The sequence below is a fragment of the Pelodiscus sinensis genome, chromosome 10 (assembly GCF_052426305.1).
Source record: "Pelodiscus sinensis isolate ZL-2025 chromosome 10, ASM5242630v1, whole genome shotgun sequence".
NCBI lineage: Eukaryota > Metazoa > Chordata > Testudines > Trionychidae > Pelodiscus > Pelodiscus sinensis.
In genome coordinates, this window is record NC_143061.1 from 40,204,946 (window position 1) to 40,230,133 (window position 25,188).

Sequence of the window (25,188 nt, forward strand, 5' to 3'; positions counted from 1 at the left end):
ATGTAACATTTTAGAGCCTACAAGTCTACTCAGGTCTATTTCTTATTCTACCAATCGCTAAGACAAACAAAGTTTGTTTAATTGACAGGAGATACTGCTGCCTGCTTCTTATTTACAATGTTGTCAGAAAGTGAACAAGGTTATTCCTGTGGCACTTTTGTGGCTGGTGTTGCAAGGCATTTATTGCCAGATATGCTAAACATTCATATTCCCCTTCATGCTTAGGCCACCCTTTCAGAGGATATGCTTTCACTCTGCTGATGTGGGATTTTTTTTGTACATAATTTTATATTTGTAAGTTCAACTTTCATGATAAAGATGTTGCTCTATTGTACTTGTATAAGATGAATTGAAAAATACATTTTTTGTTCTTTTCAGTGCAAATATTTGTAAAAAAAAATATAAAGTGAGCACTATTGACTTGATATTCTTTTATTTTAATTGAAATCAATATATTTGAAAATGTAAAAAACTTCTTTAACAGTGCAATTCATCACACCATTAAGTTTTTTGATTGTGCAACAACCCTAGAAATAACACTGAAAATACCTGGTGTTTGTTTCCTTGTATATCTATTATAGGTATTTCTAGTTATCAGTCACTGTAGACTCTCCATATATTTTAAGCGTATTGCAGTGTAGTATCTAATGTTATTACCTGTGCTATTGGAACAGCAGTCATATAGATGATTATTCAGAAGTCATCTTAATATTACCTTCTGGATAAACAGGAATTATCTTTGTAGGATCAAACTTTGATATATTGCCCCCAACAGCTTAAATCCAAGTTTAAACATTAACTTTAAACCCATATTTTAACTTCTTTGCATACCTGGCTGCCACCTTCCCTACTCTCTTTGCTGATACTTTTACACCACTCAGTCTTTTGGTTGATGTCTTGAATTTTTAAGGTTGGTTCACAGCTGTCTCATAGACTGATAGACTTTAAGGTCAGAAGGGACCATTATGATCATCTAGTCTGACCCCCTGCACAGTGCAGGCCACAAAATCTCACCCACCACTCCTAGAATAATCCTCTCACCTATATCTCAGATATTGAAGCCTTCAAATACTTTGAAGACCCCAAGATGCAGAGAATCCTCTAGCTGTGATCTGTACCCCATGCTACAGAGGAAGGCGAAAAACCTCCAGGGCCTCTGCCAATCTACCCTGGAGGAAAATTCCTTCCCGACTCCAAATATGGCGATCCGCTAAACCCTGAGACTCATCAGCCAGACACCCAGAAAGTTCTCTATAGTAACTCCTATCATCCCTTCATTGACCTATTTCCCACTGATAATGAATGGTCAATTAGTTCCCAAGTTCATGTTATCTCATCAAACCATCCCCTTCATAAGCCCATCTAGTTTAATCTTGAAACCAGATAGATCTTTTGCCCCCACTACTTCCACTACTCATAAATAAATAGCTTTCAGTTGTCCATTATAGATCCAGTTCTGCAAAACAGAGGAGCTGCTGAGCTCCTGGCCACTTGATCCTCTACTCTGGAGCAAGAACCACTGACCATGAGATGTAGAGGAAGCATTCCATCCCTCAGAGATTCTCTTGCTTAAAAATTCATGAGGAGCCTTGCAAAACAATACATTCCTTGGAAGTATAACTGACCATACATGTTACTTTGCATAAAAAATATGTATGAATTATTTTAGTTCATTAGAAAAATTCTCAATCTGTGTATTTGAAAGCAGTGTTAGCTGGGACTGGGAATGAGAAGTCCTGGGGTTTCTTTCTTTCTGTATCATGGATGTACTGTGCAAGCTAAGCTGCTGAAGTGTTCTGTGGTTTCCTCTGCAAAATGAGGATAGGAATGTTCATGCACATTCATAAGATAGTTTAAGATCCTTGGGCAGAAAGGGCATAACATCTATATTTTCAGGTTTAATCATTCTAACATGAGAGAGAAAAATTGCTACTGCATCATTTCATTTGGCCACTTTAAAATTAAATCCAAATAAGCAAACTTAGAAAAGACAAAGCACGTATGTAATAAGCAACCTGACAGGTTGTTTCACATGTGCAATTTCATGTTTGACCTGCAGGTGGCACGCACCAGCCTCCTGCCTGGCCTCTTGAAGACCATTGCTGCTAATAGGAAGATGCCTTTACCTCTGAAACTTTTTGAAATCTCTGACATTGTCATAAAAGATTCCTCCAAAGGTAAGATAACCCCACTGAGCATGCACAAGAGTTTTTCATCTACTCTGTGCCAAGGATTCATGATTTTCTGAAAGAACCCTGGCCTGCTCTCTTAAGAGGTGCTATTTCTGTAATTGTTTTTCTATTTAGACAAAGTCCTAGAGTGTTAATTATTTTAATTTTTATAATATCCAACCTTTTAGCTGTTTTAGCCTACATCCTTCAGGAAATATACCCAACTTCATAAGCAAGTAACTCCAGAAATGCTTATTTACTTGATAAATGGTAATAGTGGGTAAATCCTTGTTCATTAAATAACTTTACAAATCTGGTCCAGAGTGTATTAGAGCTCTTGAGAAATTATAATTGTATAACTGAAACCCTGTCGCTCCTCAGAGTGCATATAGACATGCTTGCTTTCTGTACATGAACAACTGCTGCTTCTTTAGTCCTTCCGGCATATTTCTTATTGACCTCGGTCAGGCAGATTGCTTCTTTTGCTTGTAATGCTTCCAAATTAGGCCTTGTCACCAATGTTTCCTCTAATCCAATGGTTCTCAAACTTTTTGGGCTCCGGAGCCCTTTACATGCGTAAAAATTTATGCGGAGCCCCAGAGATCCACTGATTGTATGTGTTGTACCTATTGATGTTTCCAGTTTGTCAACCTTGCGGAGCCCCTGGAGATGTCTCACGGAGCCTTGGGGCTCCACGGAGCACAGTTTGAGAAACACTGCTCTAATCCTTTCCATCCATCTGCAGATTTTTTCCATCCATGTGCAGAATAATTTTTTCATGTTCACAAAGGTATTTGCAAATGTGCACCAGCAGTAGAAATACAAAACCTAGCTGTGGATGCTCTGCTAATCAGCTGGGCAGCATTTGAATCTTTTGAGAAGCCACACAAGTACATGGCTTACAGGAAACATTGCTTGGTGCCCTTCTTGCTGCTGTTAAGGTGGAGTGCCTGAGTAAGGCTGCTGTTACTTTCAGGGAGCTGGGTCACTTATCACAAACTAAGGATTCCAAAGTCTTGGCTTGTCCCCCATAGAGAACTAAGTAGGTAGGAGAACTATAAGAAAATTCAGCTATTAGCCTTCTTGCCTCAGGGCAGGATCCAGGCCATAGTAAATTTGCCAGTGAGGAGGATGTTGTCACTCATCACACGATAATTCATACCATACTAGAAAAGTTGGGTTTGATAATTGCAGTAGTATTTTTAAATATCTGTAGCACATCTCCACTTTTGTGTGTGCTGACCTCCCAATGGGAGGTGGGTAAGGTATATCATGCCAAACAAGCAAATCTGAAGCCCTGGGAACTTGAGACATAGGAGAGAATCCTAGAGGATAATACCATCAAATCTGCAGAATTCTAAGTAACTTTTTAACTCATAAAAGGGGAAAAAAAGCAATTATCTGACCTGACAGCTTTGTCTAAGTACTCTTTATTTTGTGGGGATACCTCCCTCCACTGCTTACTAAGAGCAAATTGTTCCTTTACCATTATAGTAGATATGTAACCTATGCTAGATCAATAATGGGGCTATGCATACCCTCCCCTTGTGTAAGTGGGTTTCTTGCAATTACACTTGTATTACTAGTTCTTGGTGAAGACTGGGGAAAATCCATGTGCAAAATGAAAAAAAAGATATTCTTGGGGTTTTAAAATTCCCACACAGCTATCAAGTCATCTTGAGAGTATGTTCCCATTTTAAGCAACATGCCGAGATAGAAGCACATTTCTTTTAGTATCATACTGCCACCTTAGTTGTGTTATAGTTTAAAAAAAGCCAAAGCAGCCAGTATATGTTTCAAAAATTTGAATGGGATTCTGCCTAGTTGGAGGGTTCTGTTTGCAGGATCAGGGCCTAAAAGCATAGTTTTTATTTGGAAAACATATAAAAGTGCAGCAAGCTGTAAGGTGGCAAAAACCTAAACTCCTAGAAGAAAATAACCACTCAAGTTACTGAATAGGTTTTTCCTCAGACAGTGCCTTGTTGGGGAAGGGTATATATGGATCTGGTTCTCTTCTGACAAGACCCTGTGTGCTGAGTTGCAACCTGGGAGAAAAATTTTGCCACTTCTTAATGAAAAATGCTGACACTTAACTTAAATACAGTAGTGGAAGTGGGTGCTGTTGTGTTATCCAGTTTCAGCTTTTAATGCTGTGTTTAACCTATATAGTGTCTATGAAACAAAGGTTTATATAAGACGTAAACAAAATGGCAAGTAAATTGCTTTGTTGATGGACTTAATTTGTGGATTGCTTAAGAAAATTGCCAAGAAAAATAAGTAAGTTTAGCAAAGCATGCAGACTCTTTATTAAATGCAGACAGTTTGGTGAGCCAAGCTCCTTACTTGTTGGGCAGGGAGGCTGCTAGCATGCACAAAACATGGTACAGAATGGCAGACTAGCTTTAGCTTTCTTCATAACTGGTTTAGACCTTATTTATGTTGGAGCGGAAAAAGCATTACTTCTGGATGCATGAAATGTACTGTTTTAAATAAATTACTGTTATTTCATGGGTTCTCAATGTAGATCTTTTAAGCTTCCACTTATACAAATGGTCACTTATAAAAGCCTACTCTTGCAGTATACTTGAAATTTAGCAATAATAATTTCTGGCACATTAAAGATAATTTCTTTGTGATAAGGATTTTGTATTCTTGTGTATTTGGACAGTGCCTGGTACAGTTTGAGAATCACCAGATAAAAACATTGTTTTAAGTTATGAATTTTCAATAAATCTGCTAAATGTGCCTTTGCCAGATTGATTTTCAGGCCTTAAATCTAAATATGTCATAATTTCCAGGGGACAAAAGGAATGAGAAATCAACAGCAGTTCTGTAGACATTAAACAATATAGGGTCGTCCTGTTTTCACATATGGATTTAGATTCCCTGTAGTACTGTAATGTTAAAAGTCTAACTTAATTTTACTATTTCATATTTTTGGCATGGGGGAAAAAAATAAAAAGTATGGAGAAGAGCACCAAATATGAATAGGGATGTGAATGACTAGTCGACTATCAGATAAGAAAATGCTTATCAGATAGTCATCAGGCTAGTCAAGTAGTTGCTTGCCCCCTGTTCCCCGGTTGCTGCCTCTGTCAGAAATAGGCAGCAAGGGGGAGGAGAGAAGCGGCGCTTCAAAGCGGCAGTGCTGCATGGAGCATAGGGCCAGACCCTGGGCTCCAAGTGGCATACTTTAAAATGTTGCATGCAGCCCGGGGCCAGCTGGGAGTCCCCAGCTTGTTTCAAAACAGCAGCACCACATGGAGCCTGGGGTCAGCAGAGGAGTGCCCAACTGATCCCCGGCTCCATGTGGCCCCGTTGCTTTGAAATGCTGCAGGAAGTCTGACCCCGGGCTCCCTGCAGCATTTCAGAGCAGCAGCACTGCAGGGAGCCTGGGGTCAGCTGGGCACTTCCCCGATGATCCTGGGCTCCATGTGGCTCTGCCACTTCGGGGTCAGTGGGAGACTGGTTGAGTGCCCCAGTGGCCCTGAGCTCCCTACAGCACTTTCGCCTTTTGAAGTGTAGTGGAAGCGCCATTATCAGCTAATCAGATAGTCGATGCTAGTTGCATCGACTATTTGATTAGCCAAAATAATCAAAATTTTACATCCCTTAATATGAAGCAGTCACTTGTACATAAATGAATATCACTGTAAAAATGCATTATTCTTTAATAAAAACATTTTTTGCACACAACTCATCTTTACTAAGGTGAGCCAAACATTCTTCTCCTCCTAACATCATACATAGACGTTGACTTGGAAAATTTGGAAAATGCACGCCAGATTTAATAAAAATAAATCCCAATCTGACTGGAAAATTTTCCTTCTCAAAGGATGAGAGTGAATGCAGGGGTTGAGTTGTGAGTCACCCAGTGTTATGTATCCTCTGCAGAGTTGCATAAAGTATTGTCTTAGGGTTTGGTCTTCTTGTTAGGTTGGTAAGTCTTCTCTAGAGCTATGACTAAATTATTGCTGCTATAAATCACATTAGACCAGACAGAGAAATATCACATCCTCTCTTACCACTATGGCAATATACATTTTACCCTGCTCTAGAAGTTCTATCTGATGAATTACCTAATAAAATGTTTCTAGTCTGCTTCTAACATGATTGAGATAAATTGTGAATGCAGTTGAAGTTGTTGGCATGCATTTCTTGCAGGCCTTATTGCAATTATATATGAAACATGGATTTCTGTTAAATTGATTGATTGTGAGACAAGTGTTTAACTGAGCAGATGTACTCTTTCAAAATCCATCTTTTCTAACTCCTCTTAAATTACTAGGGGGCAGCATGCACCACTCTTTTATCTTTCATTACATTCTTCTGGCTTGCAAAGTCCTAGCCTGCTGCCCATCCTTTAAATTATTTTAGAGCAGCATCTCCAGGCAGCGCTTTGAAGTTGGTGAAATACATATATAATTTAGGCTGACACATTTGGCAGGCTCACAGAATTGTTTCGTGGCATGACACAAGTGCTCTCTTAAATGAGTTACAAAGAACTGAGGCATTTCCAACAAATCCCAACTTTGGCATAAAGTTCTGAATACTTTTTTTCCTGTAGTGTGCAGTGAATGGACTTCCTGTGATGTAATGTACTGACTCTCCGAAAGACTGAATTTTTAAAGCTTGGAAGGGTTGAGTGAACACAAAATGCACACATTGGTTAAGATTTGTACAATATCCTTTTCGTTAAGGTTTGTACAGTGAAAATATAAAGTTAAAACAATTTGAAGTATATTTATCATGACTCCCTTTTTGTTCAGCATAATGATGTGAGGAAGTTATAAGTTACTTGGGTAATTATGAAGTAAAATTCAAACTAACTTTTGTTGTTAAGGTTACTAATAGCACTTACAGTATGCAAAGTACTGTACAAAAAGACGTCTCCGAAAAGCTTCCATTCCTAAAGGACAAAATAGATCAAAAGAAAGGGAAAGATGAAGTAATAAACAAGGTTTTCTTGTTACCAGTTATTTATATATGGCATATCTATGTATAAGTTGTCCTACACCTGATGATACAGTTTTTTATAGGCATCAGCAAAAGATGGGACACAGATAAAGAAAATATTGGATTGGAATGGCAAACTGTGGATGCTGAGAGAAAAGATGTCAGATGTACCAGGCCTCGGATCTGTTTTTCTAGGTTTGCCATTCTCATATCAGGATTTAACCTTGTGAAACCACACTTACTACTTACGAGCTACAATACTGGTATTTAAGACCTTGGTGGATAACAGTACCCTTCACAGAAGGCAGTCTCTGCAGAGGCCTGCAAGTCTAGCTTGTTACTGTTGTGGGCCGCATCTAGCACTGCCTCTAGAGCCTTGAGGATGTCACGTATGCCACAGGTTGAGAAACATGGTGCTAGATTATCAGCCTGCTGCTTTGTAAATATCTTCTGAAGATACAAATGACTGTCAGCAAGGATGAGCTTTTATCTTGCCTATAAGCTTTTACTTCTGTACTTTGTATTCCTCTTTAATGCAGTACTTTGTCACCTAGTAACTGAGGTTTGAAATGCCGTTTTGTTGTTCACTGGGCATTGGTACAATAGGTGTAGGTTTGCTAAATGTCTTAGTTCTTGTTTTGTCAAGATTAACCACTCGGAGTTTCTCCAACACATGGCAGATTTTATCTTTGAGTTTAGACTTGGTGTAGAATAAAGAGAAAAGTGTCTCCAGAGATCTTTTGAGTACAGCTCAGGTACTCTGCATGCAGCTGTGATAGCTACCAAATTTACTACTTTGTGGTAGAAGAAGAGTGACACTGAAGAAACAGGTTCAAATAGTGGTTTGATCATTTGCAGCAGGATCAAACCAAAATCCAAAGAGCCTACTCTAAATTTTCTGAGAATTTATCAATGAAATGGCCTCATAAATTACCTAACATGTGAGATGAAATACACCTTCGTTCTATATCTATTGTTGAGGATAAATGGGAGAGAAAAAAAGCTTAGTTATACCCCCTGATAGTACTCCAAGACTTGAATGATTTTTATCTTTCTTCATCCTAATTGCTCGAACTATTTACTACCTGAGCCCAGTAGAGATCTTGGGGCATTCTGAGGTTGGAAACATTTTCCCTAGGCCCATCAGGACTCTTGGAGAATAGCTGCTTTTTTTTTTTTTAATTGCTCAACCTCCAGCTGTTAGGGAATTTTCAAGCTTCCCTCCAAGTGCTTCAGGGATCCTTAACACAGATGCTCTTCCCACTCCAAGAGATGAAATAAGATCATAGGGGACAGCTCCTTCATGCCAGAAGCCAGGTCCTCTGGGGCTGGTAAGATGGTATCAGAATTACTCGGAATTATTCTGGTATCAGCATTTACTTCTGGTATCTGCATTCACAATTTATCTCAATCATGTTAGAAGCAGACTAGAAACATTTTATTAGGTAATTCATCAGATAGAACTTCTAGAGCAGGGTAAAATGTATATTGCCATAGTGGTAAGAGAGGATGTGATATTTCTCTGTCTGGTCTAGTTTGTATTCTTCTTTAATGCAGAACTTTCATCACCTAGTAACTGAGTAATGTCATTTTGTTGTAGTAAATGCTATTTTGTTGTTTACTGGGCATTGGTATAATAGGCATAGGTTTGCTAAATGTCTTAGTTCTTGTTTTGTCAAGAATATTACTTAATTCTATCCACCATTTTTGATAGAAGAGGTATGCATAGAAAGGGATGGAAGAGGCTTGCTGACTTCATCTGGGCTCTAGTGTTGAGGCTGCTGCTTCTTGAGTCCAATATATGGTGAAGAGACACAAACGTCTAGTATTCTGTCCAGACGTGGCAGACATGTCAACTGAGCACATATTATTTGTCCATGGTCAAGTGTTGTCACACATTCCACCAAAAATGCTCTGATGTAGGAGGTGACCTACCTTCTTGATGTGGTATGGTGTTGTCTGTTAGCAAGCCTACTCAAGTATCTTAATCACTAACTTTGCTATAAGTTCATGTCACCTATTGCAAAAAAATAAACTAATTGAAAGTTGAGCATCTCAATTGTCCTAGAAGATATCAGCCAAACACTGTATATGTCTTTATTTGTGAACCAAGCTATCAGTGCAAAGAGATAAATGAAGCAGTTGAAGCTGATAAAGAAAAGGGAGATAATAAAAAGCAGGATGCTTGAAGAGTTGGCCTGCTGCCTACCTAGCATAAGTGGATTTAAAAATAACATTTTTCTTTTATAGTTGCTATGGGTTTCTTTTATTTGTTTAATTTTTTAACTCTTCAGCCTTGAATAACATTAACATTTAAAATGCTAACCTAACATTGCTAAAAAGATAATTATTCAACGAACATTTTTCAGAGTTAAAATAACTCATTTAAGTAATTTAGTTTTTGTAATTGGAAATGAGTATTTACCTTACTTCTCAGGAGATCACAAAGGATTAGTCTGTTTGTTACTATGGTTACTGTTTAATAAATTTTGTTTTTTAAAAAACACATTTGACCATTTTTGACATTATTTGACCAAATGTGCTGAATTGACCAATTATTTTTGGAGCAAAGGTCCAGCCCTAACTCTGACAGGGATTCCAAATTGCTGTTCCAAATCTCTGTAAGATTGCACCTGGCATTTGAATGACCGCCATCGCAGAGAGTGGTGCACAAGTGATCTCTCCCATTGGCTACATGTGGATGTTGAATGAAAGGCATGAGGGGAAAAGCATATATAGTAGGGATGTGAATAACCCTGAGCTTATCAGTTAATCCTATTGACTGCATGCATTTCTCCCCCCTCCCCCCCCCCATACAGAGGCAGCAAGCAAGGAGAGGCTTTTAAGCCAGCTCCCCACGAGCACCGGATCCCGTGGAGCTTCCTGTCCCCCCTCAGCCCCAGGCCGGAGCTGGTACACATGGGAAGCTGGCTGTGTGCATGTGCCCCTCCTCACTTGCTGCCTCCCACAAAGGTAGGGGGAGCAGGCAGGAGCTGGTGCTCAGCGGGGAGCCAGCTTAAAAGACGGCTCCCCACAAGCAAACAGCCTGCCTACCTCTGCCCTCCAGGGCAGGAGAGGCTGCCAGAAAACAGGAGCAGGCCCAGGCTCACAGCGGAAAGAGGCTGCTCCATGGATGCTGGCACAGGCTCTGTGCACAGTAAGCTGCTGCCTGGCTGCTGCTGCCGTTCCACTCCAGTTTTTAATCATATAGTTGACTGTACGTTCACATCCCTACTATATATGCTTTTCCCCTCGCGTCTTTCATTTCTGATACAGATGCAGCAGCAGGGGGGTGGCCTGGGCCTCCCCAGGAGTGGAGCTGAGCGTGCACTTATTTTGTAGTAAAATGAGTCTTATCTTTAAAAATAACTGTAACTTTAATTTGGGGGGCTTATAAAAACATGGCTCATGAATGTATTTTCTCCAAAAGGAGGTGCATAAAGGTAACCCTCTTCCCCCTTCAAAGAAGAATAGATGGTCAGCAGGGAGGGCAGAGAGCAAAACCTTACCAGTAAACTAAATGTACAATTTGAAAAAATCCATACATCTTGTGTGGTGTTGGACAAATGATCAGGCTCTGGCTGGTATTTTGCTGAGAGCAAATTCTATTATAAAAGAAAGAGTATGCCATTGAAGGCTAGTCTGCACTTCAGTGCTGTGCCGTGCCTGATGAATACACACTATGCTACCAAGAAAACTCACTTGTGACAGCATAATTACTCCACCTCCTGCAAGAGGTGGAACCTGTGTTGAGGGGAGAGCGTCTCCCATTGATGTAGAACTGTTATGGACAACAGTTAAGTCTCTGTAACTTGTATCTCACAGAGAGGTGTCTTTTTCGCTCCCTGAGCAATGTAAGTTAGATAAAATTAAGCAGTAGTTAGACCAGTGACAGAGAGCTCTTCTAAGGCCCACCACTGGCATAGCCAATCCTGCAAAACCCACCCTTGGCACACTCAGCCCAAGGGTTTTTGCTGAATGCGCCATAAAGCAGCACTTTGAATTTCATCAGATGTGAATTGACAGATAAGACACATATTACCCTTTTCCTCTCAAAAAATTAAAAGCAGAATTCTTCATTAGTTGAATCTTCTGAATAAACTTTGACAGAGCCAGGCAGAATGTAGTCTAGTCTGGAGATGTGGAGAAATATTATAATACTGTAATACTTGTGTATGTCTAAAATGTATCCATGTGACATGGACTAATCAAAACTAATTTAAAGTAAAGGAAGACTGATGATTGTTTTGGCACTTTGTGTGAACACAGGATACGTGGTAATTTTGGAAATTACAAAACTTTTTAAAAACCCCTCATACAAGCTCAAATGTGTAATTTGCCAGTTTTAAAATCTGGTATCCACATAACAGGTGCAGCACACATGACTATAGCCAGTCTGCTCCACCAATATTTCACTCCTCTTGGAAAGCTGATGTGAAAATACAGTGCATTCTCATTTGTATTATGGGAAGGAGGTAGACAGCCCTTGGTGGGGAAAGAACAAGTTAGGAACTATTTAGAAAACCTAAACATACACAGATCCATGGGCCCAGATTTAATGCATCCAAAGGTACTGAGGGAGTTGGCAAATGTCATTGTGGAGCCTTTGGCCATTACCTTTTGAAAACTTGTGGAGATCGGGAGAGATCCTGGATGATTGGAAAAAGGCAAATGTAGTGCCCATTTTAAAAAAGGGAAGAAGAACAATTCAGGGAATTACAGACCAGTCAGCCTTACTACACTGCCCAGAAAAATCATGGAGGGGATGCTCAAGGAATCCATGTTGAAGCACTTGGAAGAGGGGGAAGTGATCAGGAATAGTCAAAATGGATTCACCATGGGCAAGTCATACCTGACCAATCTGATTAGCTTCTATGATAAGGTAACTGGCTCTGTGGATATGGGATTGTCAATGGATGTGAGATACCTTGACTTTTGCAAAGCTTTTGGTATGGTCTCCCACATTATTCTTGCCAGCAAGTTAAGGGAATATGGATTGGATATGTGAACTGTAAGATGGATAGAAAGCTAGCTAGACTGTCGGGCCCAATGGCTAATGATCAACGGCTCGATGTCAGTTTCTAGCGGAGTGCCTCAAGGTTCTGTTCTTGAACCGGTTTTGTTCAACATCTTTATTAATGACCTGGATGAGGGGATGGATTGCAGCCTCAGCAAGTTTGCAGATGACACTAAGCTAGGGGGAGAGTTAGATACGCTGGAGGGCAGGGAGAGGATCCAGAGTGACCTGGACAGATTTGAGGATTGGGCCAAAAGAAATCTAATGAGGTTAAACAAGGACAAGTGTAGAGTCCTGCGCTTGGGATGGAAGGATCCAAAGCATTGTTACAGGCTGGGGACTGAATGGCTAAATAGGACCTGGGGATTACAGTGGATGTAAAGCTGGATATAAGTCAACAGTGTGCCCTTTTAGCCAACAAGGCTAATGGCATATTAGGGTGCACTAGGAGGAGCATTGCCAGCAGATCCAGATAAGTGATTATTCCCCTTCATTCAGCTCTGGTGAGGCCACATCTGGAATATTGTGTTTAGTTCTGGGCCCCCCACTCTAGAAAGGATGTGGATGCATTGGAGAGGGTCCAGCGAAGGGTGACCAAAATGATTAGGGGGCTGGAGCGCATGACCTATGAGGAGAGAGTGAGTGATTTGGGTTTGTTTAGTCTGAAGAAGAGAAGAGTGAGAGGGGATTTGATAGCAGCCTTCATCTTACTGAAGGGAGGTTCCAAAGAGGATGGAGAAAGGCTGTTCATAGTAGTGACAGATGGCAGAACAAGGAGCAATGGTCTCAAGTTACAGTGGGAGAGGTGTAGGTTGGATATTAGGAAAAATTATTTCACTAGGAGTGTGGTGAAGCACTGGAAAAGGTTACCTTGGGAGGTGGTGGAATCTCCATCCCTAGAGGTTTTTAAATTTCAGCTTGATAAAACCCTGGCTGGGTTGATTTAGTTGGGATTGGTCCTGCCTTGGGCAGGGGGCTGGACTTGATGACTTCCTGAGGTCTCTTCCAGCTCTATGATCTTAGGCACTTCTCAGACTACCACGGAAGTTTTCAGCTGCGTGGATGGCTTCTGTGGGGCTAAGTCTAGACTGCAAGCCTCTTTCGAAAGAGGCTTTTTCAACAGAGAACACCCAGGCAGTCTGGATGCTCTCTTTCGAAAAAGCACAGTTTGCATTACATAGCACCTTTTTTCTAAAGAGCACTTTCGAAAAAAGGTGTTATTCCTCATGAATTGAGGAGTACCGCCATCGAAAGAAAAGCTGCGTTCTTTCGATTTAATTTCGAAAGAACATGGCTGTAGTCTAGACGCAGGTGAAGTTTTTTTCGGAAAAAAGGGTACTTTTTTCGAAAAAACCCTGCAGTCTAGACACAGCCTGTGTGTGGAAACCTGTGTGCTTGGAATTAGACTTAGGCCAACACCTCTCTTCACATAGCTCCCTTCCCTCCTCCTGCCCTCCCAAACATCCACAAGAGTATAACTATATTTGGCTATTTGCAGAAGTGAGCTAGCTGTGTATTGGTACAAGGCTCTGTTTCCCTGTTTCATAAATATCTACTTTCACTACCAATCTTAAATTGCAAATGTTAAAAATAATAGATTCTAAGCATCAAGGTCTTATTGAATATACATATTTTGTTTCATCTATTTTTTTCATTCCCTTAACCTTTTAATAATTTGTTGGAAACATTCTGATTTCTGTTGCTGATGTTTATTTTGCAAGATATTTCTCTTTACCACAGTCCTTTTCCATCTCCTTCCTAATAAAGCACAGTATTTAAAATCTGTGCTTTATGATTTTCCAAATAATGGGAGACCTCTGGGTTAAAGCATGGCCAGTGCCTATAATCATCTCCCCACTGTGTGGGATGGCTGTCTCTGGCAGAGGCCATTCTGCAATCTCAGTTTCCCCCTGAGGTACAGATGTCTCCATGCACAACTGAAAACTGATGTGAAAGGGAAGGATAAACACATAACAAAACCCGGAAAGTGCAACTGTTTGTTTCTTCTGCAGATGTAGGTGCCAGGAACCAGAGGCATCTCTGCGCCATTTACTACAACAAGAATCCTGGGTTTGAGGTCATACATGGATTGCTGGATAGAGTCATGCAGCTGCTGGCTGTGCCACCAAACAAAGAGTGCGGATACCTAATCAAGGCAGCTAAAGGTAAGAGGCATGGAGAGGGAACTATTAAGGTGTTCTATGATCCCATTACTATGTGGATTTAATTTTATATTGCCATCAACAGTTGACACTGCAGTGTTAGAGTTGTTCTGATTATGTGTTAGCATGCTGCAAAATACTGTAGTGCAAGTGGGACTTTGTATTCTCAGGCCTCTTACACATTAAAGCATGGAATGGACTCTCCTCCTACCTCCTCCCCTCCCCCCCGAAGCTAGTCTGAGTATTTTTAGCCAACTTCTGTTGTGGTAATTTTTACATAAGAGAATCCTAGTACAGTGATTATCTCTTAAATGAGTAAGCTTCAGGGCTACGTCTACACTGGCATGATTTTCTGGAAATGCTTTTAACGGAAAAATTTTCCGTTAAAAGCATTTTCGGAAAAGCGCGTCTAGATTGGCAGGACGCTTTTCCGCAAAAGCACTTTTTGCGGAAAAGTGTCCGTGGCCAATCTAGACGTGCTTTTCCGCAAAAAAGCCCTGATGGCCATTTTCGCGATCGGGGCTTTTTTGTGGAAAACAAATCTCTGCTGTCTACACTGGCCCTTTTGCGCAAAAGTTTTTCGGAAAAAGACTTTTGCCCAAACGGGAGCAGCATAGTATTTCTGCAAAAGCACTGACAATCTTACATGAGATCATCAGTGCTTTTGCGGAAATTGGCCAGTGTAGACAGCTGGCAAGTTTTTCCGCCAAAGCAGATGATTTTGCGGAAAAACTTGCCAGTCTAGACACAGCCCATGTGTATAGAAATTGCTCATTGTGAAGAGCACGTTAGTTCATCAGTTTAAGGATTAGCTCTCAGTTAACTGAATGAGTTTTAATAAACATCAGGTATCCACTGCTTTCTTATTGCCTGGGAGCCTCTAGTTGCTCTCAGAGCACAGTTGCAAATCTCCTTCTGTTATGAAACAAGACACCTTTCAAATTAAATACTTCTCTCAGATGCATGTTCCTGAATTGCTTAGCTCTGGACCATGCATTGAAAGGGCTTTCCAAAGCTTTCAGAACTTTTTTTAGAAAGTCTCAGTAGAAAGAAATTATAAATGATATGGAGAATTCTGTAAGCATCTCTTTCCATCTATCCTTTTCTACCCTGTCTCCCATGCAGAGCCATCTATAAGCATATGTGAAATATGTGGCAGAGTAGGGCACCTGAAAATTTGGGACACCAAATGTTAAGCTGATTCTATGCAGCCATGTGTTCTTGTATGTCTGAGGGCATGTCTCTGTTAATTCCTCTCTAGCCCCTCCCCGCCTCTGCTCTCTCCTATTGTCTACAAGGCTTCGCCCTTCCCCCCCACATGCTCCTCTTGGCCCACAGCAGGAGGCTTAATGATGGCTCCCTGCTGGCAGACTGGCTGCAGAGAGGAGCTCCCAGCCTCTGCGGTTCTGCTCCAGCCCCAGGGTAGCCACCAAGTGCCACTAGAAGTTGCTGGAGAGGTATGTGTAGTAGGGAAGCTTGGAGCACAGACAAGAAGAGAAGCCCCAGGCTCCTGACTGCACAGTAGGGAGGGAGGTTCCATTGTGTAGGGCCCTGTTGTTTTAAGAATGGCTCTGCTCCCCTGTGTTAGTGGAGGAGCTGTCCACTCAACACCGAGCTGTCCACTCATTCTGATTGCACCCAGCTTCCCCAGCCTTACAACCCCTTTTACTTTGTCTTTCTGACTGCTTGTCTTTCTTTTAAGGAGCAGTTTAATTCCTTGGTATACAAAATTAGAGAATGTACCCCAAAAAGCTTGCCCCCCAAGCCCTACATAAATGCAAATGTTAGATGAGGGAGAAGGGATTTAATTAAATAGGTGAGTAAAGATTCATCCACTATATCGTCATTTAAGCAATTCATAAATCATCTTGAACTTGCTGCAAGGTTATCTTGAATGCCTCAAATAGCATAAGAGGTAATTGAAATTTCGAGAGAGTTTTAGTTCTCTGTTTTCCCAATTTTGAATGAAAGGTCAATATATGTGTCACCTCTCAAGGGTAGAGCTATATAGCACAGGAATTTCAGCATTCCCAGAACAATGTTGTTTTAGAAGCTAGTATTCCATATTCAGCCCTTCTTCCACTGTATTTTTATTAGCCACAAATATGTTTATCTGAATCACTTTCTGGGCTAGGAAAAGGCCTAGCAAAGACTAAGACTGCTACCTACTATACATTCTTTCCCACAGGCGCTGGAATGTTCTTGCTCCTCTATTTCTTGTCTTGGAAATTTACAGTAGAACTTTAGATCAGAGAGTTGTTACTTGGGGATGACGATGACTTCTCTATTCTTCCTCCATGAATCATTCATTGAATGAGTGGTTTTGGGATTTTTTATTTGTGAGATGTTTGATAGGGCCCAAGACCCAAAAATCATGGTAGTTTTTAAGATTACCCCTGAAGCAAGGACTAGTTGGCTTCATAAAAAATCAGGAATCTGTACAAAACAAGATGAACAGTCAAGTCATCTGTTTTGTTTCTTAAAATGACAAAATCAATATGATACAGGAAAACCAGAACTCACCATTCATTCGTATACAAGCATGTGAGGGAATGTCTACATTAGCCACCCTGATCTGAACTAGGGTGGCTAATGTAGTCATTCGAACTTGCAAATGAAGCCCGGGATTTAAATATCCCGGGCTTCATTTGCATGTTCCCGGGCGCCGCCACTTTTAAATGCCCAGTAGTTTGAACTACCTGCCCACGGCTACACGCAGCACAGGCTAGGTAGTTTGAATTAAAACTCTTAATTCGAACTACTGTTACTCCTCCAAAAAATAAGGAGTAACGTTAGTTCGAACTAAAGGCTTTAGTCCGAACTAACGCGTCCCAGCGCGCACTTACTGGTTCGAATCAGCTCTGATTCGAACTAGCGCGCCGGCGAGATCATGTTAATGAAGCGCAGGATCCCCGCTTCATTAACTATTTCGGTCATCTCCATTTGCATCCCTAGTCCGAACTAGGGATGCAGTGTAGACGTACCCTTAGATTCCATACAGTTCTACTGACATTGAAATTTTACCTTGGTAACATTGCAGATTGCTGACACTCTGGTGCCAGAGTGAATGCAGTGATGCTGCACCAAGTTACTTGGAAAGTCCTTGACTGCAGAGAAAGTTGGATGTCAAAGTGGCTTTTCTTTACTTGCCTTTCACCCTGCCAATTAAGCATATATGAGAGATAGAATGTCAAACAGATGATGGAGTAAGGTCAATTGTGTGTGTGGGGAGGGGGGGGAGATATCTTGTAACATTTTAAAAGACTGCAGAGTTCTGAAGGATTCAAAAAAGAGTCGGTACTATACGCTGCAGTGGTTTTAGACTGGGATCTTACACCATGTGTATTCTTTAGGGTGTTAGGGTGGGGTTTTTTTGGGGGGGGCAATCAGTTTTATGATCTACAGCACATTAAAATTTGTACAGTTTAAAAATGGGTTTATCATATAAAACCATTTCTGAGCTGGAAGAAGTCAAAGACTTTTTGTTTTGTAGTCCTCATCCAAATCTTGAAACTCATTTGTGGTACAGGCAGTCTCCGACTTACGCAGATCCGACTTATGTCGGATCCGCACTTACGAACGGGGCTTTCTCGCCCCGGAGGTCGAGGTAGCGGATTGCTACCTGCGAGCTCCGGGGCGAGAAAGCCCCGTTCGTAAGCTGCTCCGGTGCCCCTGGTCTGCTGGAGACCGTCTCCAGCAGACCAGGGGCACCAGGCGGGTTCCCGCGCTTCTGAGGCTTTGCCAGAGCAAAGCCTCAGAAGCGCGGGAACCGCCGCTGCTGCCGCTTGAAACCCGGTGCCTGTGGTCTGCTGGGGACCGTCCCCAGCAGACCACAGGCACCAGGACTGAAGCCGCGGGGGGGGGGGGGTTCCCGCGCCTCTGAGACTTTGCCAGAGCAAAGCCTCAGAGGCGCGGCACCCCGCTGCCGCTGCTGCTCTGCTCCCCGTGTCCCTGGTCTGCTGGAGACGGGGGGGGGGGGGGGGGGGCGCGGATAGTGTGCCCCCCCCCCCCCCCCCAGCAGACCAGGCTTTTGTTTTGGACCCTGGAGCAGAGCAGCTGGGGCGCTGCGGATTGGTCCTGCAGCACCCGCTCTGGGCACTACTGGACCAACCCGGCAGCACCCCAGCTGCTCTGCCCCAGGTCCTGATTCAGCCTCTGCTGGTCAGTTTCAGCAGTGGCTGAATCAGGACGCCTGGGGCAGAGCAGCTGGGGTGCTGCTGGGTTGGTCCAGTAGCGCCGAGGAGCGGTGCTACTGGAGCAACCCAGCAGCACCCCAGCTGCTCTGCCCCAGGCTTCCTGGAATCAGCGCTCATCAGTTTCAGCAGCAGCTGACTTGGGGAAGCTTGGGGTTCTTAAGTTGAATCTGTATGTAAGTCAGAACTGGCGGTCAGTTTCAGCAGCGGCTGAATCTGGACGCCAGTTCCGACTTACATACAGATTCAACTTAAGAACAAACCTACAGTCCCTATCTTGTACGTAACCCGGGGACTGCCTGTACAATATAAATATATATTTAGTCCTCTGAGAGTCCTGCATTCCTTGATTAACTGATTGCAAAGGTTTTGATTTAATTTGGGACATAAAGTACTGATTTCATTTCAGAAATTGTCAGAGGAGACAGGTGGTTGCATATTTAAATAGACTTTTCAGAAGGCTTCAGTGCTGCTTTGCCTCCTTTCTGAATTCACTAAGTAAAATGAAGGGCCTGTTGTGTCCATTCAGTTCTTTACCATATGTGCAAACCATGGTTATTGAAGCACCTTCTGTTATACTAACACCTAAATGCTCATTGACTTAACCTTAGGATCATAACCTTTTTGCCCCTGTAGCAACACCTGTGGAAAAATTACAGATGCTGGAAAATATGGGTGAAATTGTGATGTTCCTCTGGCCTTCACACCACTCTTTAGTGTAATCTGAGCTGCACAATAAATGGAAAAGAAAAGATGTTGTGAGCAGCTTGCAGAATAGACTGGTTTTTAAGTGACTGAGTTGAAGGATTTCTACATATATCTGATACTTAGCTTTCTTTGAGAAGCTGAAATCGCTATGACCAGTTAAAATATTTTTTTGCTGTTAGTAGTAGAAGTATTAAAATTATACATTCGTGAACAGGGACAGTTCTACACCACTTTTCAAAGAATACCGTACTGACATATCTGAAGGTTAACCGATCTTCTAGCTATTGGTTTAACAAAATGTTTTGCTTTCTTTGTAGCAAATAAAAATTCATATGTCTATTAATAAATTATAAAGGTAGCTATGTTAGTCTATAACTTTATAAACATTGAGTATTCCTATGGCATCTTAGAGACTAACAGAAAATATATATAGAATCATGAGCTTTCCTGAGTAAAAACTCCTGGATCTATATATAATTTTGTTAGTCTCTAAGGGTATGTCTACACTACCCCCCTAGTTCGAACTAGGGGGGGGTAATGTAGTCATACGGAGTTGCAAATGAAGTCCGGGATTTGAGTTTCCCGGGCTTCATTTGCATAAAGCCGGCCGGCGCCATTTTAAAATGCCGGCTAGTTCGGACCCCGTGCCGCGCGGCTACACGCGGCACGGGGTCCGAACTAGCCAGCATTTAAAAATGGCGCCGGCCGGCTTTATACAAATGAAGCCCGGGAAATTCAAATCCCGGGCTTCATTTGCAACTCCGTATGACTACATTACCCCCCCCTAGTTCGAACTAGGGGGGTACTGTAGACATACCCTAAGGTACCACAGGACTACTTATTTTTCAATTATAAATGAATTAAGAAGAGTAGAGTTTTGTATTGGTCCTCTAATCGGATTGCTATTTAGTGCTGTTTCTTTAAATAAAATTCCTTTAGTGACATTTGAACCAGTTCCATGTAATTAGTAATGTAAAGATTGAAATTTTATGGACTGTACAGCCATCAAGGAAAAAGAATCAGTAAGTGGTCTAAACCCTTTTCAAATGACCAGTCTGTCAAAGAGAAATATCAGAAAAATACGAGCTGAGAAGAGCTATTTAGTGTACCTGGATATAAATTGCCCTCATTCTTGAATCATTTTTCTTTGTTGTTGTTTCACTGTCATGAAATGAAAACTACAGGTTGAACCTTTCTGGTTCAGCCACATCTGGGGTCTGGCATGATTTTCGTTAGCTGCATGTCCACTTATCTTGAGTGTGGACACGTTTCCAGCAGTGCCATAAAGTTTGTTTACAGTCACCAGTCCTGGCTCTCCATTTTCCGTACTGCTATTTGGTTTTAATTTACCCCTAAATGTCTTATAAGAGCCCAATAAACAGTGGAAGTGTTGGTAATGGTGCTACACAATAATTACCTCCCGTGATCCAGCAAATTCTCTGGTTCGGCACTGGTCATGTCCCGAGGGCGCCAGACTAGAGAGGTTCAACCTGTAAAGGCATTTAGACAGATGGATTGAAAGGTGGGGTAATGTGAATGCAAACTTGTAATCTCTTGATAAACCTAAAATAACTTTCTCCAATAATATTGGTCATCTCTTGTTCCACTGGACCAGTGTACTAGAGAACTATTTTTCTTTCCTGCAGTAACTGAGGCCAGTATCAGAAAAGATGTCATGCTAAGGCTCCATCCCATTAGTCTATAGTGGAGGTCTGAAACTTAAAAATAAAGATTTTTATCCTTAATAGCTGCATGATGTTCTGCTTTGAAATCCTCAAAGGCAAGGTGCAATTGTAGTAAAAGTCCAAATATTTATGGGATTATACCAAGTGTTATTAAAATGCAGATATTTAAAAAGGGTTGTTTTCCACACACAAGACCTCCAGGGTCTTTTATCTGATTCTCCAAGAACTTGTCAAACATCACTGAATTAATCTTAATAACCTCTGTTTGAAGAAGGTAAGTAAAATTATCCATAATGTACACATAGGTAAGTGAGACCCAGAGATGAAATGACTTGCCCAGACTGACAGAAAAAGTCAGCAGCAGAGCTAGGAATAGAAACCAGATTGCTTGACTCTGTCTGTGTGTCTTCATAACGAGCTTTATCAGAAAGACTAGGAATCGTGTTTACTGTGGGTAAGTCTACACTGCAACATTATTTCTAGTTTTATAACTAGCTTTATTTTGAAATAACTTAGTTTGTGTCTACACAGCAAGCACTTATTTCAAAATACAGTAAAACTCCGATGGTCCGGCATCTGATGGTCCGGAATTCCTGATGGTCCAGCACCATCAGGAACCCGGAAGTGCTCCGGGCAGCCGGACCATTGGAGCTGCTCTGCCCCCAGCTTCCCGGATTCAGCCGCTGCTAAAACTGACCAGCGGCTGAATCCGGGAAGCCGGGGGCAGAGCAGCTGGAGTGCTGCTGGGTAGGTACCGTAGCGCTGCCCCTCGGGGCTGCGGAACCAACCCGGCAGCACCCCAGCTGTCCCCAATTCAGCTGCTGCTGAAACTGACCAGCGGCTGACTACAAGAAGCCTGAGGCAGAGCTTCTCTGACTCTGGCTTCCTGGAATTCAGCCCCTGATCAGTTTCAGCAGCAGCTGACTTGGGGACACCTGGGACAGAGCAGCTGGGGTGCTGCCGTGTTGGTCCCCACAGTGCCGAGGTGCGGCGCTGCAGGGACCAACCCAGCAGCGCCCCCGCTGCTCTGCCCCAGGCGTCCTGATTCAGCCGCTGCTGAAACTGACCAGCGGCTGACTCCAAGAAGCCCGGGGCAGAGCAGCTCTGACTCTGGCTTCCTGGAGTCAGCCGCTGATCAGTTTCAGCAGCGGCTGACTTGGGGATACCTGGGGCAGAGCAGCTGGGGTGCTGCCGGGTTGGTCCAGTAGCGCCGAGGAGCGGTGCTGCCGGACCAACCTGGCAGCACCCCAGCTGCTCTGCCCCAGGCGTCCCCAAGAGCAGCTGGGGTGCTGCCGGGTTGGTCTCGCCGCGCCAAGGGTCGGCGCTACCGGACGAACCCAGCAGTGACCCAGCTGCTCTGCTGCAGGTATCCCCGATTTAGCCGCTGCAGAACCAGACTATCGGATGGGGGGGCTATGAGTGGTCTGGGGTCAGACCCCTCATAGCCCCCCTTTCTGATAGTCCGGCATATCTGATAATCCGGCACCCCCTGGGTCCTAAAGGTGCTGGATTAACGGAAGTTTACTGTAATGTCAAAATACTGTCAAGCTGGAGGACTTCTTACTCAGTCCTGTAACCCTCATTGTACAGGAGTAAAGAGAGTAGGAGGAAGAGTGTTCTATTTCGCAATAAATGCTGTGTAGACACTCCTAATTTCAAAATAAGATATGCAATTGACGTAGCTCTATTTGCGTACTTATTTCGAGTTAAGCCCAGCTGTGTAGACACACCATTCAACAAAAAGATTTGTAAAAGATCTGCTTGTGTGTATTTGTCTGTATGAGCCTGAGTCCACAGCATATGCTGCTTTTGTATCCTCTGATTCTTCTGTGGTTTTTTTGGTGTTTACTTCAACCGAGCTTTTACAGGGCCTTTTTAATAAGAGTTCAGTTCATGTCAATCATTTTTGTAGTGCATGCAGCAGCTTATACTGTAGATATGCTGGGAAACGAGCCAGTTTAGATTCAACTTAAAAATTACATACTTACAAATCGTTAGTTTTGCTTCTGTCACTAATTGACAGTTGTGTAGTAACATTTAATCTTTACAAAGACAACATTTCTCTCCTTCACCTGTCCCCGTTTAATTAAATGAAAGGTGTGGTAAAGAGTAGAAAATTTTAATGACACAGTAAATCACAGTAATAGCTTTTCATCTAATAAGGTTTGACTGTGAAATTATAGAAGTATAGGTAGTTATCTCTCCATAACTAAAAATGTGATGAACATTTTTGTTTTGTTTTTCAAAAAACATGCAAAAGATCTGAAGACTCTCTTGAATGTAATTGATCTTAATTCACAGTCTGTCCACTATCTGTTGTGTAATACCTACATGACCTTTGAGAGAGGAAGGATGATCCAGTGGTTAAAGTGTTAATCTGGGCCCTGGGAGAGCCAGGTTCATTTTCCTGCTCTGCTACAGACTCCCTGTGTCCTCTTGACCAAGTCATTTAATTTGTGCCTCAGGTCCTCATCTGTCAAATGGAACAATCACACTTCCCTTCCCCTAATGACTGTTGTGAGGATAAATGTATTAAAGACTCAGGGGTGCTCAAATACTACTGTACCATGCGGGGTGGGGAAGCAATATAAGTAGCTAACGTACAGTAGGTAAGTACAATGGCTACATGGCGGGTGTGCTATGATTGCTGCTTAATCTTCTGTTCATAATCATCTCATTATTTTGGGCTCCCCTTTCTGTTTGTAGCATCTGCCAGTTATGTCTCATAAGTGCAAGGCCTTTGCAGGGTCTTTTGCAGCAGGGGCTGACTTTTCATTGTGTGTGTGTGTACAGTGCCTAGTCGAATGGACCCTGACTTCTAATGTTACTTTAGGTACTACTGTAGTGGAAATATAAACATGATTTATCATTGTTTTTATGCCTCTGTAGTTTCAGGCCTTTCTTCTTAGGTAATCTATCTTGTCTGTTAATATGTAGAAAATGTACAGCTCTAGTGTTCAAATGATAAAATACTGCAGGATAAAGGAATAAACAGTAGTTTGACATGGTTACTAAATGTCTATCCACTGTTAATAAGGTAGGAAGCAGCTGGTTTTCCCCCAAGCTTGACAGTGTTCAGATAGTGATGGCCTTCATTATTGCTAACACAAAATCATTAGTTTTGAAACCTTCTCCAAATGTGGGGCACTTCTTAAGATGAAGATCTTGCTTACCACCTTCCCCAACTAATCTCACAATCTAATTCTCTTGTGCAACTTGCCTTGTGGCACCCTGTTTGGTTACATCAAAAAGCAGGAATAGGACCATTTTAAGAAGATGAGATGAAACTAAACTCACTTCAATGAGATGGGTGTGTCTGCTTGTCTACTGTCCCATTTTTTTTTTAAATCTGTTTATGTCCTTTTTATATTTACTCTTCAGTACTAAATTTTCACTTTTTTTTCTTCACACCCCAGCTGCTCTAATCTTTTCAGATTGCTGTCATGTTAATTTGAGCTACTGTGTATGTGCTGTCTCTCCCGTTTGGTGCTACAAATCTGATCATGGTTGAACTTACACCCAGGGAAACACCTAACAAAGATGTGAAGAAACTGCACAGTGTGTGGAGAATTGTTTTGTTATAATTAGCTGAAAAGCCTCTGGGGTTCCAAAAAAGAGCTGGGTTGCTGCAAGTAGCAGGGAGCTTCATAGCTTGACTGGCAGATGTTTAAGGGATTGTAATGACTGCAGTTATGACAAAGCACTCTGCAATACTCTGGAAAGGGGAGCGGTCCACTGATCACAGCCTGAAACCCACTACACTATCCAATTATCTGTGGCCTGTAGTGACTCTTGTTTCTGAAAGTCGAAACTTCAAGGTGTGAGAGAACCGTCCATTGCAAAAAAAGATACTGCATGTAGTATCTTTATGCTGTACAGCCAGTCATAGATCCTCTAAAAGAAATACAAGTAGATGCTAGTGAGATTATTTTTGCCTTATTTCTATCCTGCCTCTGAAAGTTATTGACTGGAGTATTCTTGTCCTATTCCCTCCAAGTTGTCTGGCTGCAGTGGCCTCATCTCAGAAAAGAAAATGCTCTAAGGTAGAAGGAGAGAGGAAGAAAGGGTTTGATCTTAGCACAACACAAAACAATGAAGTGGTTGATGGACATGTAAAACAACAACACCTTGTAACTTTTTAATAGTGGCATACATGAAAACATGATACCGGTGGCGTGGTGTATATGTGGCGGTGCAAAGGGAAAAAAAGAAAGTCTCCCAAAATTGTTTTCTTTCTTGACCTGAATTGCTGTCATTTGCATTGACCAGTTTGGTAATAACTTTCTATGGTCAGGC

At 42.1% G+C, this 25,188-nt stretch overlaps 1 protein-coding gene across 2 annotated transcripts in view; it reads left to right on the forward strand.

Annotated features, from left to right (window-relative positions):
• FARSB (phenylalanyl-tRNA synthetase subunit beta) overlaps positions 1 to 25,188 on the forward strand; it is a 65,731-nt gene that overhangs the window by 24,563 nt on the left and 15,980 nt on the right. For both annotated transcript variants that reach the window (XM_075937543.2, XM_075937542.2), the window contains exons 15-16: positions 2,060 to 2,177; positions 14,157 to 14,309. In XM_075937543.2, the coding sequence (XP_075793658.2) occupies positions 2,060 to 2,177; positions 14,157 to 14,309 (271 nt within the window). The remainder of the gene's footprint in view (positions 1 to 2,059; positions 2,178 to 14,156; positions 14,310 to 25,188) is intronic.